The 18,223-nt window shown below is 54.1% G+C and overlaps 1 protein-coding gene across 1 annotated transcript; it reads left to right on the top strand.

The window, feature by feature from the left end:
* The first annotated feature begins 659 nt into the window (after positions 1 to 659).
* On the top strand, positions 660 to 17,904 carry KIF12 (kinesin family member 12). The gene is made up of 17 exons (XM_003833073.5): positions 660 to 728; positions 1,235 to 1,362; positions 1,474 to 1,549; positions 1,923 to 2,057; positions 2,228 to 2,363; positions 3,186 to 3,277; positions 3,457 to 3,613; positions 4,332 to 4,450; positions 4,537 to 4,641; positions 5,209 to 5,311; positions 5,393 to 5,483; positions 5,692 to 5,778; positions 6,167 to 6,257; positions 6,331 to 6,435; positions 7,029 to 7,129; positions 7,220 to 7,338; positions 7,671 to 17,904. The coding sequence occupies exons 1-17, from the start codon at positions 660 to 662 to the stop codon at positions 7,808 to 7,810; spliced, it is 1,854 nt and encodes a 617-aa protein (XP_003833121.3). The 3' UTR covers positions 7,811 to 17,904.
* The last annotated feature ends 319 nt before the right edge of the window (positions 17,905 to 18,223 follow it).

The raw sequence follows: 18,223 nt of genomic DNA on the forward strand, positions 1-18,223 counted from the left end.
AGCTCTGTGGCCTTGGTTGAGTCCTTCCTATCTGCTTAGGTATCCCCAACTGGGCACAAAGGAGGCCGGTCTGGGTGGTCCCACGGGTTCCTCTTGTGAGGACTGGCCAAGAGCAAGGGATCCTCAGACTCCAGAACCCCCTAGCTAGGGGTCCCCTAGCTTGGGAGAGACTTTCTCTACCGCAGGGGTGAGGAAGGGTAAATCTTTAACGAGCTAGCCCTGGGCAGCTGGAGTCTTTCCGGATGGATGGCTGCCTGGGATGGGGGATGGGGTGGGAATGCAAGATGTGTGTAGACAGTCCCAGTGTTGTGGAGAAGGGAGGGTATTGGGGGGGGCGGTAAATAAAGGAGACGCGGGCGGAGCTAACTCCGTGTGCAGAGCAGGACATGGAAGAACGCGGGTCACCCGACGGGTAAGCAGATCTTCAGAGAGGTTCGAGGAGTCCTGAACAGCCGCTAGGTGCAAGTATGATAACTCGCATTGCTGCCCACAGGGATCTCGCGCGGAGCCTGGAGCAAGGGCCAGAGGGGCCGGAAACGCCCATCCAGGTGGTGCTCAGGTGGGTATAAATTGGCTAGGAGGCACCTGGGCGAGACAGGGATCGATGAAGACATCAGGATGTACCATCTGCCCTTCTGTCGGACCCCAGGGTACGTCCCATGAGCGCGGCCGAGCTGCGTCGAGGGCAGCAGAGCGTGCTGCACTGCTCAGGGACCCGGACTCTGCAGGTGAGGAACCCCTCTCTCTATCTCCCCAATAAAAAATCCCGGGGACGCCAGATCCCTTCCCCCAGGCAACTTTGCCCTAGGCCCCGCCCTCCCCCGGAGTGGTCCTCTCCAAGGTGCCCCGCCCTCCCCAGAGTGCCCCTCCCTTCCAGGATGCCCAGCCCTCCGCCAGGGTGCGCCGCGCCAACCTCTGCGAGTGCCCCGCCCCTTCTGAGTGCCCGCCCACCCAAGGTGCCCGCCCCCCACAGAATGCCCCGCCCCTCCGGGGGTGTCCCACCCTCCCCAGAATGCCCCGGCCCTAGTGAGTGTCCCTCATCCCACCCCCAACCCAGGGTGCTCGCCCACCGAGTGCCTCACCGAGCGCCCTACCATCCTCCAGGGTGCCCCGCCCTCCTCCCGGGTGCCCCGCCCTCCTCCACGGTGCCCCGCCCCTCCAGGGTGCCCCGCCCTCCTCCAGGGTGCCCCGCCCTCCTCCAGAGTGCCCCGCTCCTCCGCCCCACCCGTGCCAGGTGAGCCCTCTAGGCGGGGGTCCAGAAGTGGCGTTCCGCTTCGGTGCGGTGCTAGACGCGGCGCGCACGCAGGAGGACGTGTTCCGGGCGTGCGGCGTGCGGCGCCTGGGGGAGCTGGCGCTGCGCGGGTGAGTGAAGCTTCGCCTCCGCTCCGCGCCGGGCCTGGCGGGGCCCCGAAGCACCCCCAGCCCCCACCCCGGGTAGCCGCCCGAGTCCAGCCACGCCCTTGCCGCCCGCAGCTTCTCCTGCACTGTTTTCACCTTTGGCCAGACGGGCTCTGGGAAGACCTACACCCTGACTGGACCCCCTCCCCAGGTGAGCGAGCGCCGGCGGCGCCCCCGCGGGGCGGGGCTGGGTGGGCTGGAAGCCCTGGGGAGCCGCAGGCGGCGCAGACTCCCAGAGGGAAGGGGCTGGGACGACGCCGCCTGACCCATTTGTTTGCAGACGAGGACGCTGAGGACCAAAGAGAAGGGACTTGCCCAATTTGGAGCATTTGGGCTTCAACTTTGGCCCCTTCCTAGCTCTCAGTTTTCTCATCTGTAAAATGGAAGTGACAGTACCGACTATGAATTAAATGAGCCATTGTTTGGGAACTTGGCACGTTTCCCGGCGCACGGTATCATACATGCGCTACAGAGGGTAGTTATTACTGTGGAGATGACGATGGCTCAGCTGGTTTTGCCCCCAGGGGGAGGGGGTGCCTGTACCCCCCAGCCTGGCTGGCATCATGCAGAGGACCTTCGCCTGGCTGTTGGACCGCGTGCAGCACCTGGGTGCCCCTGTCACCCTTCGCGCCTCTTATCTGGAGATCTACAATGAGCAGGTAAGGGAATGCGAGGAATAGAAAGACAGCCCATGAGGAAACGGAGCGCTTCTTTCCAGGGAGCCTGGATCAAAGGGCAGAAGAGGCGGTGGGGACTGTTGTCAGTAAGATCTGGGGGTGGGTGGACTCAGAAAGATCCCCTTCCCTCACCCTCCTCCCTCCCCTCCCAGGTTCGGGACTTGCTGAGCCTGGGGTCTCCCCGGCCCCTCCCTGTTCGCTGGAACAAGACTCGGGGCTTCTATGTGGAGCAGCTGCGGGTGGTGGAATTTGGGAGTCTGGAGGCTCTGATGGAACTTTTGCAAACGGGTGTGTGCTGACAGCGGGGAGTTTTGCGGGTAGGGGTGCCCATTCCTCAGTTGTTCACTGAGTGTGGACTTGGGGCCCAGACTGCAGCTGCAGCTTCAGAAATGATTCCTGGGGGAGGTGGGGAAGGACCAGTAAACTACAATTCAAAGGCATGGCCCAAGGTCCTCCCCGCACTGCCAACAAGGCCTGCTAATTCTGCCTTCCAAACTCCTTTCACACCCTCTTCTCTCTAGCCCAGGGCCTCGGCCTCCGCCAGGACTCATTCTTGCTCCCTGGTGGTCTCTGCACCTCAAGGCTCTCCCCTGCCCATCCATTCTCCTCTATGCTGCAAACCCCATCTCTCTTTGCCTCCAGACCCTCCACCCTTCCAGGGCCCTGAGGATCAAGGTCATACCTCTTAGCCTAGCCTAAAGGCCCTTTCAGCCTCATTCTTTTTTTTAAATCAAGTATTTATTGGGCACCCCTCCTTTGGCAGGCACTGGAGATGCTGACTGTGGATTCTGGCCCCAGCACTGTGCCACACCTCTCAGCTGATCTCCTGCCTCAGTTTCTCCCCTTCCTTTCACGAAGCAGTGGGAGAGATGTTTATAAAATGCAAATCTGACTGTCATTCTTCGGCTCAGTTTTCTCTGTCCTCCATCCACCCATCTCTGCTAGAGCAGGACCCAACATCCCATCGTTCCCTGAACAACACCCACTCTGTTGCCTCCCTGCCTTTGCATGAGGCTGACCCTTCCGCCAGGATTCCTTTGCTCCTTTTTCTTCATTGATGATGACCTGTTCTTCCTACCAGGTCCAGCTCCTGATGTTTTTCCCTTCCAGGTCTCAGCCGTCGAAGGAGCTCAGCCCACACCCTGAACCAGGCCTCCAGCCGAAGCCATGCCCTGCTCACGCTTTACATCAGCCGTCAAACTGTGAGTGCTCCAGCCTGGGAAGGTGCTTACCCGGGGCCACCCAGCAAGGGTCTGTGTCTGGACATATAAACCAACTTGGGTGTGCATGGGGGGTAATAATGGAAACCCTTGGTCCCATAACCTTGTGGCTTTGATGGGGACGGTCCCTCCCAAGTCCCCATGAAGCTCTGATCCCTCAGGCCCAGCAGATGCCTTCTGTGGACCCTGGGGAGCCCCCTGTTGGTGGGAAGCTGTGCTTTGTGGACCTGGCAGGCAGCGAGAAGGTAGCAGCCACGGGATCCCGTGGGGAGCTGATGCTTGAGGCTAACAGCATCAACCGAAGCCTGCTGGCCCTGGGTGAGACCTGGGGGCCACCGGTGTGATTTCCTGTCTCTCCTCTGTGCCTGGCTCACAGCTCTCCACAGTGGGGGATACCAGAGGAGTTGTAGTAAATAGAAGAGGGTTAAAGAGCTGCGATCCAGGAACCAAAGGCCCCATTCTGGCCCCAGCTCTGCTGTTGACTTCTCCCTTCATAAAACACTGTTTATGAATGTATAAACTCTAAGGGTATATAAAGTTCCATGCTAATTTGGGAAATAGAACCACTGAACTGCAGAAGATGAACCTTCAGAGACATTTGGCATGTCCCTTGTGCAGTTGGGAAGACTGAGGCCTAGTCAGGGGAAGGGACTTGAGCTTTCTCCCCAACCCCACCCCAGGGTATTGGACCTGGAGATCCTCAGGGGCTGTGCCCTCAGTATTCCTCTGTGGCATGCATGTGAGATGCCCGCGAAACTCCTTTGTGTACAATCCATTTGTTAGAAGTTTCCTGCTGAGTGCCTGAGTACCAGGAACTTTGCTGGGCATTGAGGGTCAGGGTATACAGGGCCTTCTCTGCCCTCAAAGAGTCCCAGTCTGGTGGTGGAGACCAATCTGACTGAGTCATGAGATCATGTGGAAAGATGGGTTTTTAGGGCAACACAGGCCTGGGTGGAGAGCCCAACTCTGCAGCGTCCCAGCCTGATGGCCCTGGGCAAGTGATGTAACCTTCCTAACTCTTGCTCTCCCTCCCCAGGTCACTGCATCTCCCTGCTGCTGGACCCACAGCGGAAGCAGAGCCACATCCCTTTCCGGGACAGCAAGCTCACCAAGTTGCTGGCAGACTCACTGGGAGGGCGCGGGGTCACCCTCATGGTACTTAAGCGGGGCCTGGCAGGGAAGGTTGGGTCTTGAGGAAGGGGCCCCCAGAGAGGAGCGCTCAGGGGGAGTGCACTCCCCAGGTGGCCTGCGTGTCCCCCTCAGCCCAGTGCCTTCCTGAGACTCTCAGCACCCTGCGATATGCAAGCCGAGCTCAGCGGGTCACTACCCGGCCACAGGCCCCCAAGGTGAGTATAGGCAGGCACAAGCTGAGGGACAGGCGTGGAGATGCTGGGGGATCAGGCAGGAGTTGGAGCCTGAGTCCCTTGATTGAAGTCTTGGACTGGGTCAAAGTTGGGATTAGGGTTGGAATCCTGGAATCGGTGTCATGGTTGTATAGGATGGGGTCAGGGTCCCAGCCAGGGTCATGCCAGGTTTAGGGCAGGTCTAGGGTTGGAGTTTGAGTTGGGATATGATTCAGGGTCTAGCTCAGTTAGTATCATGGTTAAGTAGGAGTTGATGTGGGGCCTAATGTGGGGTCTCGTTTGGAACCATTATCTGGCCCAAGGTTTGGACAGAACTGAGTTTGGGATTGGACTCACAGCTGAGTCCAGCTCAGAGTGGGGCCCTCCAGGACAGTGCACTTAGGACAAGGTGCCCCCTCCAGGCAGATACAGCCTTGTGCCAAGATGCAAGGCTGACGAATGAAGCATGGGCTGGATTTTAGGCCCCAGTTACTTCCCACACCCGGAAGTTCTTGTGCAGTGCACGACTTATACAACCGTAAAGGTGGCTCTGGGCCTCTTTCCCTACAGTCTCCTGTGGCAAAGCAGCCCCAGCGTTTGGAGACAGAGATGCTGCAGCTCCAGGAGGAGAACCGTCGCCTGCAGTTCCAGCTGGACCAAATGGACTGCAAGGGTATGGGCTTCCTGGAGGCAGAGTAGGATGGGGATAGGGTCTGGGGCTCCTGTGGATCCGCCACCTCCCGCTTCCCTGCAGCCTCAGGGCTCAGTGGAGCCCGGGTGGCCTGGGCCCAGCGGAACCTGTACGGGATGCTACAGGAGTTCATGCTAGAGAATGAGAGGCTCAGGTAGGGCACAGCCCACAGCCAGAGGGATGCTGCCCCCCACCCATCACTGCTAGGCTGCTTCTGGCAAACTGCCTCCTCTCCCTGCCCCTGGCTCCCTTATGTCCCCACCTGCTTCCTGAACTGGTGCTATGCTGCAATGAGGAGGAGCTGACTGATGCCCCACCCCAGCCCCATTTCCTACCCCTTCCTGGCTTGTGATCTCCCCTAGGAAAGAAAAGAGCCAGCTGCAGAATAGCCGAGACCTGGCCCGGAATGAGCAGCGCATCCTGGCCCAGCAGGTCCATGCACTAGAGAGGTAAGCAGAGCCACCAGCTTGGAGCCAGGCCTCCGGACAGAGGGCAGCTGGGAAAAGGGATGGCTTCATGAACTGCTTGAGGCTGGCCTCTGGATTCAGACCAACTAGGTTCAGTTTCCAGCTCTGCCACCTACTAGCTGTGTCACCTGGGGCAAGTCATTTAACTTCTCACTGCCTGGGTTTCCTCTTCTGTAAGATGGGGGTCATCGTCGTGCCTACTTATAGGCTTGTTTTAAAGATCAGAGAGAATGAGTTAACATGTAAAACTTTGAGAATGGGGCCCGGTACCTGGTACAGGATCCAGGAGTATTAGCTGGGAAGGGGATTTGAAAGCCAGCTTGGTGGTAGGGTTGGAGGCTGCAGGCATAGACCCTGCTGTTCTTTCTAGGCGTCTCCTCTCTGCCTGCTACCATCACCAGCAGGGTCCTGGCCTGACCCCACCGTGTCCCTGCTTGATGGCCCCAGCTCCCCCTTGCCATGTGAGTCTCACGGCCCAGCCTGGAGGGGTGACAAGTAGGGATGTCATGGAGCCTCTGACGCACCTTTTTGCAGGCACTGCCACCCCTCTACTCCTGCCCCTGCTGCCACATCTGCCCACTGTGTCGAGTGCCCCTGGCCCACTGGGCCTGCCTGCCAGGGGAGCACCACCTGCCCCAGGTAGGAAAGGGCATGGTGGGAGTGAGGGAAGGCTGGGAGAACTGGAGACCTTGATCCAGGAGTCATCAATCCAGAGCCCCAGGGATTCCAGGGCTGCAGGCTAGATCATGGGGAGTGAATGGCTGGCCTAGGGCTCCCTCTGCCCTGGTTTGAAATAGCTGTTTGCCTCACCCTCCCTCCTCCTCACCCTGCCCTGTCAGGGCCAGGAATTCATTCTGTCATTCACTTATTCATTCACTCACATATCTACTCACTTATGGATTTACTGAATCATACATTCACTTACTCCTTCAGTAACTCCCCAAGCTCCTTGCTTTATACCAGCCTCTCTTCTGGGCTCTGAGGAGTCAGAAATAGACCAGACATGGTTCCTGCTCTCAGGAGGCTTCTAGTCTCAGGAGAGGACAGTAGAAGAACCATCTGCTGCATGCTGCACACAGAAGGCGACCAAGACCCCACCCCTTTATGCCATCCTGACATTCTTGGTACCTTGTGGGGTAGGCATGGTGGGGTGTCATGGCTAGCACCAGGTAGGTGGGACACAGAGAGGCAGGACTGAGGTCACCCAGAGTGGACTCTGGTCTTTCCTACAGGTGTTGGACCCTGAGGCCTCAGGTGGCAGGCCCCCATCTGCCCGGCCCCCACCCTGGGCACCCCCATGCAGCCCTGGCTCTGCCAAGTGCCCAAGAGAGAGGTGGGTCTCTCCTGGGGCACTGAGGTCAGAGAGGGGTGGTCTGGGGAACTCAAAGGCTCACCTCCCATCTCCCAACTCACCCTGGCCCAGGAGTCACAGTGACTGGACTCAGACCCGAGTCCTGGCAGAGATGTTGACGGAGGAGGAGGTGGTACCTTCTGCACCTCCCCTGCCTGTGAGGCCCCCGAAGACATCACCAGGGCTCAGAGGTGAAGAAGGGAGAGAGGGAGGGGCCCCTAATGTTCTCTGTGATCTTGGGGTAGAACCCACCCTCTCCAGGCCTCAGTCTTATCTCTGAAATGGGGTGGGTGTTGAGAGGTGGCTTCTAAGATCTTTCTACTTCCCAAACTTGGAATTCTCTTTTTAGGAGCATCTGCGTGCCCAGATGTATGTTGGAGCCCATGGTGTATGGGGGTGGGGTGGGGGGAAGGGTGGAGGGTACCTACCCCCTGAAGCTTCTCCAGAGGGTGTTGGGACCCAGATGGACCTGGGTGAGGAAGGGCCCCGGAGAGGGCAGGCCTCGAGTCTCACTGCTTCTTAGGTGGGGCCGGGGTTCCAAACCTGGCCCAGAGACTGGAGGCCCTCAGAGACCAGATTGGCAGCTCCCTGCGACGTGGCCGCAGCCAGCCACCCTGCAGTGAGGGCGCACGGAGCCCAGGCCAAGTCCTCCCTCCCCATTGAAGGCCAAGTGGGAACCCAGGAGACTGCTGTGTGACCTCAGACTGGGCTCCGCACTCTTGGGCTTCAGTCTGCCCATCTGCTGAATGGAGACAGCAGCTGCTACTCCACCTGCAGCTGGGCTAGGGGCGGGGACTGGGGGTGCTATTTAGGGGAACAACGGGATTCAGGAGAAACCAGGCAGCAGGGGATGAAATACATGAATAAAGAGAGGCATCAGCTCCAAGTCTGGTTGGTTCTATCCTCTGGGGTTATCAGTCATTTCCCTATGGGAAATTAGAGGGAGGAAGGGCTAGGACTCTTGGCACAGATGTGTGTCCCCTTCCAGTCTGGAATATCCCAAGCTCCCATCTCCCATCTCCTTTCATGGTTTTTTGTTTTGTTTTGTTTTATTTTTTTGAGACGGAGTCTAGCTTTGTCACCAGGCTGGAGTGCAGCGATGCAATCTCAGCTCACTGCAACCTCCACCTCCTGGTTTCAAGCGATTCTCCTGCCTCAGCCGCCCAAGTAGCTGGGATTACAGGCACACGCCACCACACCCAGCTAATTTTTGTATTTTTTTTTTTTTTTAGTAGAGATGGGGTTTCACTATGTTACCCAGGATGGTCTCGATCTCCTGACCTTGTGATCCACCTGCCTCGGCCTCCCAAAGTGCTGGGATTCTAGGCATGAGCCAACCTCCTTTCACATATTATACAAGTTTTGATTAAGCAACTGCTATATGCCATTGGGTAGGCGGTGGGGGAGTTGAATGGCAAGCATCTCCATGAAGGAGGCATGAGGGAAACTGATTTGGCCTGGAGCACAGGGAGATGGGTGGTCAAGGGGCTCACTCTGTGTCACTATGGGTCCTGGCGCTGGTGGGGATCAGGAGGCCTGGCTTCTTGTGCCACAGATCTGCGCTAGGACTCTGGGCAAGCCCTGTTCCCTCTCTGGACCACTCTGGTTTTCAGTCAATTAACTGGGGGACACAGTTTCCTTCCCATTGAGTTCTAGTGAGGGTCAAGGCTGTGAGCAATATCTGATTCATGGCATAAATGCCCAGTAAAATGCTGTATTAGTCTGTTCTCAGCACTGCTGTAAAGAACTACCTGAGACTGGGGCATTTATGAAGAAAAGTGGTTTGACTAACAGCCCTGCAGTCTTTATAGGAAGCATGACTGGGAGGCCTCAGGAAACTTACAATCATGGCAGAAGGGCGAAGGGGAAGCAAGCACATCTTACCATGGCGGAGCAGGAGAGAGAGAGAATGAAGGGGGAAGTGCTACACACTTTCAAACAACCAGATCTCGTGAAAACTCACTACCATAAGAACAGTAAGGGGGAAATCTTCCCCCATGATCCAATCACCTCCCACCAGGTCCCTCCGCCAATATTAGAGATTATAATTCAACATGAGATTTGGGTGGGGACACAGAGCCAAACCATATCAGATACAGTGGGTCTGTGTTTATGGAGAAGTCCAGTATGACATGAGGAATTACGGGAAGCAGAGAGAGGACCCATTATAGAAAGAGCTATGAGGCTAACCTAACTCTTCACTTATAGTTAGGGAAACAGACCCACATCGTTCATTCATTTGTTCATTCATTCATTCAACAAACAACACTGATGGCTGGGTGCCTGTAATCCCAACACTTCGGGAGGCCAAGGTAGGAGGATTGCTTGAGCCCAGGAGTTCGGGACCAGGCTGGGAAACATAGTAAGATCCTGTCTCTACAAAAAATAAAAAATTAGCTGGGCATGGCGGCACACACCTATAGTCCCAGCTACTCAGGGGGCTGAGGCAGATCACTTGAAAACAAGTGGCTGAGACTGCAGTGAGCCATGATCACCACTGCACTCCAGCCTTGAAAAACAACAAAGCAAAAACACCACTGGCATCAACTGCAAATCAAGCTATAAGGTGACAATGAAGACAAGGGCCAAGGTGGCTTTTCCAGGGAGCTCGGAGTCTGGTGGGGGACAGACAGGCATTTACAACCTTACAGGGGCTGGGGGAAGCCCAAGGGACTGTGGAGGCACAAAGGAAGGTCACTTGATCAGTGATCATTGAGGGGGTCAGAGAAGGTTTCCCAAGGAGGCCATGACTAAGCCTTGTAGGAGGGTAGACAGCATTGGGTTCAAGGGAAGGTGGAGGGGCTGTGGACACAAAGGCTACAGGCCCCTGAGGTTCCAGAGCTTGTCGGGGCCAGGAAGTGCAGGGCCTTCCAGGTCACAACCAGAGTTTGGGCTTGTGCCAAGGGTAGGGGGGAGCCATGGAAGGGTCTTAAGGCATCACCAGCCTAGATTCATATTTAGGTCATGCTGGCCACCTGTGGGAGGTGGCCTGACTGGCAAAGATGAGCTGGAGTTGGGGGACTATAAAGAGACCAGCACAGAGGAGATGAGACACCTCAGCCAGTAGTACCTGAGCTGGGCCTCGGGCTGGGCATCCCCTCAGACCCATGCCCTGGACTTAGGCAAGGTCCGGGCAGGCCAGCCTTAGCCACAGGCCTGGGGAGCCCTTGGGAGGCAGCAGACTGAGGCCAGAGGGCCAGTCAGGGAGCAGCTGGGGTTGCTGGAGGGAGGTCACAGCCATCATCTGGAACAGAACTCAGACTGGCCACTGTTCTCCTCAGACCTGGCCTGAGGAAATCAGGATCCCTTTACCCCACCACACTCCCCGGTGCAGGACCAAGCAAGGAAAGACTCAGTGCTCTCCTACCCATCATTCTGGAAACTAGCTTTGGGAATGTGCCCCCTTTTTCCCAGCGGCATGAGGACCCAAAGATAAGAGCAAGGTGTCTCAAGGGTGCTTGAGTGTGCTGTGTGACTTGGGGCAGGCTGCTGGGCCTCTCTGGGTCTCCCCCACTGCAGGCCCTTGGCTCCTGAGTCTATGCAGGGCTGGTCCCTGAAGCTGGGACTGGTGGGGTCCATTTGGGTTGGAGCCCCCGTGGCCAGGAATTGTTAGACCACACCTGTGACTGGACATTAGAGGTTTTCAACAGTGGTGGCTTCCTGGAAGGCCAGAATCTGTGGAGGCAGAGCCCAGGGACAGAAGGTGACAGCCAGATACCACAGGCAACCGGACCAGGCAGAGCAGGCTGTGGTTAAGCCACAGACGGAGCCACCCAAGCTCAAACCCATGAGTGATCCTGGGCTAGTGACTCAACTGCTCTGAGCCCAAGTCACTTATACCCAGAATGAACGCAATAAGAGTACCCCCTTACAAAACTGTCTTGCGAATGAAATTCCCTGACACGTGGAAAGAGTGGAGCATGTAGCTTTGCCAGTTGCAGACAGTTTTGCCAAAAGCAACCTTTAGTCAACATGACAATTTGATGGAATTGACAATCAGGTTAAAAAAAATTCATTCAATATATATTGATCAGAATTATTTAGAACAGAGCCTGGCACGTGGTTAGTGCTAAATACATGCTAGTTGTCGTTGCTGTTATTATTATTCATGGATGCTTTCAGTGCAAACGTTCTATGAGAACCTGCTTTCTATGGGCTAGCACTGAATAAAGCATAGGACTTTTACCCTCATGGAACACAGACAATAAACGAGAAAGAGGGCAAAATACGTGGCATGTCAGATGGTGATAATGCTATGGAGTAAAATAGAGCAGGAGAGTAGAGCTCTGTCAGGGCAGGGGTGCAGTCCTAAGCAGGGAGTTCCGTCGGAGGTGATGTTTATACAGAGACCTGAACAGGGAGGTTGAGCCTGATGAGTGCCCTAAAGCCTTTATTTTCTAATATTGGTAATTTCAATGCCACGTTAGCTTGGGTGGCTCTGCAGGTTCCTGCCTGGGCTCCTCCCCACTCCCCAGAACCCTTATTTCACTGCATTGTGGGCTTGCTTGCTGGGAGGTCCTCAGCCCCAGGCAGGGGAGGCCCTGGCACCAAGCATGAGAGTGTGAGAGCTTTCCTTAATCGCCTTGGGAGGATGGAGGGGGACCACCCAGGGGGACCCTGGCCTCACTGGTTCATTCATGTTTGGACGATTCCTGCTGGAGCCAGCCACGATTTTCCAGTTTCCTGGTTCCAGTTCACACTCCAGCTCGGCAAAACCCCACATCCTTTTCCAGAGAGTCGTAGGACTCAAGGAGACTGGTCTTCACTACCCTTGTCTCATAAGTCATGCATCCATCTCTCAGTCAGTGACATAGTTTGGCTGTGTCCCCACCCAAATCTCATCTTGAATTGTAGCTCCTATAATTCCTTTGTATTGTGGGAGGGACCTGGTGGGAGGTAATTGAATCATGGGGCTGGGGTTTTTCCCGTGTTGTTCTCGTGATAGTGAATAAGTCTCACAAGATCTGATGGTTTTATAAAGGGCAGTTTCCCTGCACATGCTCTCTTGCCTGTCACCACGTAAGACGGGCCTTTGCTTCTTATTCACCTTTTGCCATGATTGTGAGACCTCCCCAGCCATGTGGAACTGTGAGTCCATTAAACCTCTTTTTCTTTATAAATCACTCAGTCCTGGGTATGTCTTTATTAGCAGCATGAGAACAGACTAATACAGTCAGCATCCTCCCTCTAGAACTGCCATAATTCTAGGATCCCTAAACCCTGGGGGAATTCCAAAGGATCCCAGTAATGTATCAAGACCCTTCAAATTCATTTGGTACTTACCGAGAACTTGTGGACTCAGAAGGACACTTCTGGAGCCCTGCAATCTACAGGCCTTCTGCAGATTGCTGGAACTTGGGGGCAGTTCTCTAGACCCCAAAACATGGTAGTAGTTCTCAAGAACTGTCAAAAGAAAGTCTCTGCTACTTCGGAACATTAGAATTGGGGGAAGCTCTTGGAAATCCTGAGACACTACAGGAATTTTCCAGGATTCCAAACCCCTAGAAGATCTTTCTGAAATTTTAAAACACTGTAGACAAGTCGGGAGGGATTCTCTGGAATCTTTGGCTGGGCGGGGATGTAGTGGGGAAGGGACATTCACCAGAGTTCTGAAGGCCACCCATGGGTTTCTAGAGTGCTGGCTGCCCAGATCCTTGGTTGAGTTTTCCAGATCCTTGGGGATCCCAACTCTCAGCCCCCTCTCATTGCACGATGAGGAGCATGGCAGAAAGCGTTGCAGTTGGATGGCACAAACTTCTAGAAGAGCACTCCTGTGGACACTTGTACTTAAAAGGCTGTGAGGCCTTGTCTGGGGGGCCAACTCCCAGATAGACCCCAAAACTTGGAGTCATTATGAGAGTTTGTGAAGACCCTCTTGCCAAGAACATCCTGTTGCTTCAGCCATACCAGCCTTCTCTCAGCATCCCAAATGGGCCTGCTTTGCCTCCCTCAAGGTCTTTCTTCTCTTTGCCTAATGACACATTTGCTCCAAATTCATATTCATTTCCAGCCCGTTTCTGAAAGGATTCAGCCCCTTCATGGCATATTCTGTGTCCTCTTCAATGTCCTTTTTCCATTTCTATCTTCTTGTTTAGCGTCCAGCCACTCATCTTCCTTTATTTTAGGCAAACAACCATGGCAGGGCAGGTTAGGCAAGTAGGCGTGGTCTTGTTATGAACCACAGACTGGAAGCTACTGGAACTTGTAGATGGGTTAGTGCTGGCGTTGGAGACCATGACTGGAATCTGGAGACCTGTGTTCAAAGCCTGCCTTGACACAGACCTCCTGTGTATGTCAGACAAGTCCCTGGCTATCACTGGCATCTACATGGGCTGGCAAAGAACTTTGAGAGGACTTTTTTGAAAGTTGGGCAGACGTGTCTTTCTCAAGAACCCTCATCCAGTGTATGGCTCTCCTGATTATCACATGTTCACCAAGCCCCTACTTGGAGGCCAGGCCGCCTCTGCTGGATACAAGTGACAGCAGCCTGACCCTGGGCCACTGCCCTCTTCTCAAGAAGCTTCCAACCAAGTGGGGGAAAGGACAAGCAAAGCGACAATCAGGAGGCAAGGGAACAAATAATAGCAATTAGCAAGTTTCTCTGGTGCCAGGCACTGCTCCCAGCGCTTGCCATGTGTTAACTCGCTCATTTCTCACAACTCTGAGAAGTAGGTACTGTCAGTATTGTCATGTTGCAGTGAGGAAACCAAGGCAGGAAGGGGCTCAGAACTTACCCAAGGTCACGCAGCCAGTAGGTGGCAGAAGCGGGATTTGAACCTGGCTGGCCTCAACCACCATGCAAGGTGCCACCCAGTGGTACCACAGAGGAAGGACAGGTAGAGGATCAGCTTCTGTCCAACTTAGGAACCCCTGAGGATAGTTGGGGTGCCTTCCTAGAGACATTGTTCTCCACCAAAGCCCGGCACGATCCAGCAAGGCCAGACCATGCAGAGGCACTTTGACGAGGCAGAGGAAGGGACTTTCTCAACCTCCCCGCCGGTGGTGGATCCTTCACCATCCCAACACCAAAGGGATTCTCTAAAAACTACCCGGTGCCTGAGCTGGAATCTAGACAATTAGAAGTGCAGCCCTGCAGCCCAGCCTTTCTCCATGGGGCAGGGCCCTGGGTGGAGGCAGGACATCTCCGTGGTCTCCAGGCTACAGAACTTTGGGCAAACCCTCTCCCTTTCTCACCCTCTGTCTGCCCAACATACCAGCTGTGGGAGGCTGGGCAAAAGAGTGAATCTCTTTGAACCCCAGTTTCCTCCTCTGTAAAGTGGGGATAAAATTGGTTTACCCTATGAGGAGTTAATACATGCTCACAGGGGATGATGTGAGAACTAGAAGTGAATTCGTATAAACTGTTCAGAACAGAGCCTGGCACATGGTTAGTGCTAAATAAATGCTAGTTGTTATTGCTGTTATTATTACTAACGGATGCTTTCAGCACAAACATTCTATCATTACTTGCGGGGGAGGAATTGTGTCAACTTCTGGACTCTCATTACTACAGACTCATGAACTTGTTGACATCCAGCTCGGCTGGCTCCTTCCTCCAGGGAGACCCTCCTAACACAGATTCTTCCAGGGAAAGGAGTGGAAAGAAGGACTCTGTCGCCCAAGGGCAAGAGCCAGGGAAGAGTTCCCACTGCCCTTCCAAGGCAACTGATTCAGAGAAATCCATTTGTCTTCACTGAAGAAAGGCCAGTGGGAATTTCCAGAGAGCTCAGCTTGCCTCGTGGTTTCAGGAAAGAGCAATTTTAGTCCTTCCAGAGATGCTGGGTTGCATCAACTCGGTCAGCCAGGAGTTGGGGCAGGTCCCTGGAGGTCCTGCTTCAATGGACAATAAGATTGGCCTGCAACAAGCAGGAATATGCCTGTGTCCCCTTCCTGGACACAGACAAGGCCTTTGGAAGTTTATTCTTTGGTAACCCTTTCCTCAGGGGTGCAAAAGGAGCTAGATCCTGGGCCACAAGCTCTGTCCCCAGGGCGCTCTGATCTCAAAGACACTCTGAGCTCCAAAGATTATAAGGGCAGGAGTGCTTCTCCAGGCTAAGCCACCCACTCCTGCAATCAGGAACCTGGATTGACAACATCTAAGGGCACCCTGACCCAGGGCCAATGTTTATTATTGACTAAGCTCTCTCCAAGGAGCAAGGACATGACATGCTTCTCATCATTTAATTCTCATACACCGCTATGAGCTCTTATTAACCCCATTTAACAGAAGAGAAAGAAAGGTGAAGTCACTTAGCTAAGATCAAACAGGCAGGAAAGGGTCGCAGTCATGACTGGAACCCAGGTCTGTCTGGATATAAAGTTCAGCAGCTTAATCATCACAGCATGTTGGACAATGCCTTGGGGGTACTCCAGGCCATAATACACAGACAAACTCAAATTTGATGACTCGAGGACAAGCCACCACAGAGCAAGGGGTCTTTGCTTTATAAATTTTGCCATTGAGAGCCCAGTCATTCCTTCCTTTGCTCATTCACTGGACATAAGGTTAAGGGGTTTTGGATGTGGTGAGTCCAATTTCCCAGTCTCCCTCAGCTGTCTTCTGCGTGGGTGGTCCTTCTTGGGATCCGACCTAAATCTCCCCCATGGTTCTGAGTAAGTCAGTCAGCACTGTTGGCTGAGCGCCTATTATGCACCCAGCACAGTGCTGGGCCCCAAGGAGGGAGAGAGGGTCTGGACTTGATATAGCAGACGCTGAGGTGACCCTTGGCTGGGGAAGGGAGAAATAGGCCTGACTTCGGCTGTGAAGAGTCCAATGAAGGGAGACTCATCAGCTCCAAGTGTCTAAAGAACGTGGCCTAAGATCTAGCCAAGAGACAAGAGATAGGGTCAGCAGAGTGCCTTAAGTGTAACAGAGACAGATCTTGGTTTGAATTTAATGTCTGGGTGACCTTCAACGCATGATCACCTGATGTCTTAGCTTCCGTTTCCCTACCTGCAAAATAGGGCTACCAGCATAATAAGATTATTTTTTTCTTCAACTTTTATTTTAAGTTCTGAGGTACATGTGCAGATCTGCAGGTTTGCCACATAGGTAAACAGGTACCATGATTGTTTGCTGCACAGATATACCCATCACCTAGGTATTAAGCCCAGCATCCATTAGCTCTTCTTCCTGATGCTCTCCCTCCCCACCACCCCACAAAAAGATTCTTTTTTTTTTTTTTTTTTGAGATGGAGTTTCACTCTTGTTGCCCAGACTGGAGTGCAATGGAGTGATCTTGGCTCACTGCAACCTCTGCCTCCTGGGTTGAAATGATTCTTCTGCCTCAGGCTCCCGAGTAGCTGGGATTACAGTCGTGCGCAACCACGCCCGGCTAATTTTGTATTTTTAGTAGAGATGGGAGTTTCACTATGTTGGCCAGGCTGGTCTCCAACTCCTGACCTCAGGTGATCCACCCCCTTCAGCTTCCCAAAGTGCTGGGATTACAGGCCTGAGCCACTCCACTCCAAAAAGATTCTTAATAGAGGATTTAGAACGACATGCTCTTGTAGTGCTCTGCGTGGATTTGGCAGACAGTAAGAACTTAGTAAAGTTATAGTAGCCTTCGTGGTCTGCAGCAACTGCACCCAATTCTGGTTCCCCAGCAAAATTATTTTTTTTAAGGGCCCCAACCAAGCATCAAGCTCTCTAGCAGGGTAGGGATGGGCAAGGTAGACGCTAAATGTTTTACACTCACCAGGGGATTTTAAGTAGGCTTGGGGCAAGGAAGCCTGGACACGAGCCTGCGTTGTAGCTCTTTGAGCCTTTGCTCCTGCCCTCTGTCTCCATCTGTACAGAACAATCTGTGAGCAAACTCCGATGGTTCTTTCGGGAAGTTCTCTGCTGCCCCCTGGTGGACAAGGGAAGTTCACACCTTAGTGCAGTTGCAGCTATGTATGGAGTCCTTAGCTGGAGCACATGCGGTACCAAGCGCCCATGATGACAGGGGTCCTACGTATCTACACACTTGGGGTGCATTTTCACAAGTGACCCTCATTCAGTTATTATGTCCGCTCTGAAGCCATGGAGGGAAATGACTGCCCCATTGTCCCCCAGCAAGCCACAAGGACTAGGACTCAAGTCTCTGGGTGGACTTGCTCTTTGGGATGGAGGTGTAGGGATGAGTAACAATGCCTAGAAATCACAGGGCAGTGAGAACACCCCTCCACATCACCAGTCATGGAGTTATGGGTGCTGTGCACCTCCAGCTATGCCATGGGGACCCTGAGTGGACAGGCTGTGGCACGAGGCCGTGGAAATTGAGCAAGGTCAGACATTGGAGGCAAGGCCTCCTGTCACGGAGAAAGTCACCTTATCATTCCACCATTGGCAGAGGAGGACTCAAAGGTTGACCACACCCTCTGGTCTGAGTCCCAGTCAATGTCCCTGATGTCCCTGTGGGTCCAGTCACTGGGTCCTAGTGCCCTGGCCCGGCCCCTTCCTTCTTCCTGGAAAATCTCCTAAGGAGTTGCTTTCCTGGGTCTCCAGCTTACGTTACCTCCTGATTGATCTCTCCCAATTACTAATCTGGTTGACCTTGACTTCTGAAAACCCACCAGTGCCCCTGTGCACTCCCAAGCAACACCCCTTGGCCCGGCAACACGATCCCACCTACTGGACCTCAGCCACCTCCCCAGCCTCACTCTCACCACTCCCTTCTGTCCGCAAGCTCCAGACCTGTGGATTTATTTGTATTTTTTGGATAAAAATAAAAATAATTTTCTATTTTCTTCCCTAAGCCTTTGCAATTGCTGTTCCCTGTGCATGGAACCCACTCCCCTCCCCCATGCACCCACCCCACTGCACTGTTGTCTAGCTCACTCCTACTCTTGGAGTCTGACTCCCCTGTCCTGGCCTCTGCTTCCCTGATCACTGCAGCAACCATCCTGTCTTATCACCTTCTCACCTCGTCTGTTCTCCAACCCCAGGCCTCAAGGGAGGCCTGTCATATGCCCATCCTGTCCTGAGCACCAAGCATGGAGTGTGTATTTGGCAAAAGAACAAGTAGACACAAGAATAAATGATGAGGGGAGAGCCTGGGTGCCACAGTCAGGCCTATCTGGCCCCAACTTGGC

The sequence above is a fragment of the Pan paniscus genome, chromosome 11 (genome assembly GCF_029289425.2).
Source record: "Pan paniscus chromosome 11, NHGRI_mPanPan1-v2.0_pri, whole genome shotgun sequence".
NCBI lineage: Eukaryota > Metazoa > Chordata > Mammalia > Primates > Hominidae > Pan > Pan paniscus.

What these genes read in the sequence shown, in the direction of transcription:
- KIF12 (XM_003833073.5), top strand. Translation starts at nt 660, where the DNA reads ATGAGCGCGGCCGAGCTGCGTCGAGGGCAGCAGAGCGTGCTGCACTGC. An exon ending in TGGAGATCTACAATGAGCAG is followed by an intron (nt 2,058 to 2,227) that starts GTAAGGGAATGC and finishes CTCCCCTCCCAG; the next exon opens with GTTCGGGACTTGCTGAGCCT. An exon ending in GACATCACCAGGGCTCAGAG is followed by an intron (nt 7,339 to 7,670) that starts GTGAAGAAGGGA and finishes ACTGCTTCTTAG; the next exon opens with GTGGGGCCGGGGTTCCAAAC.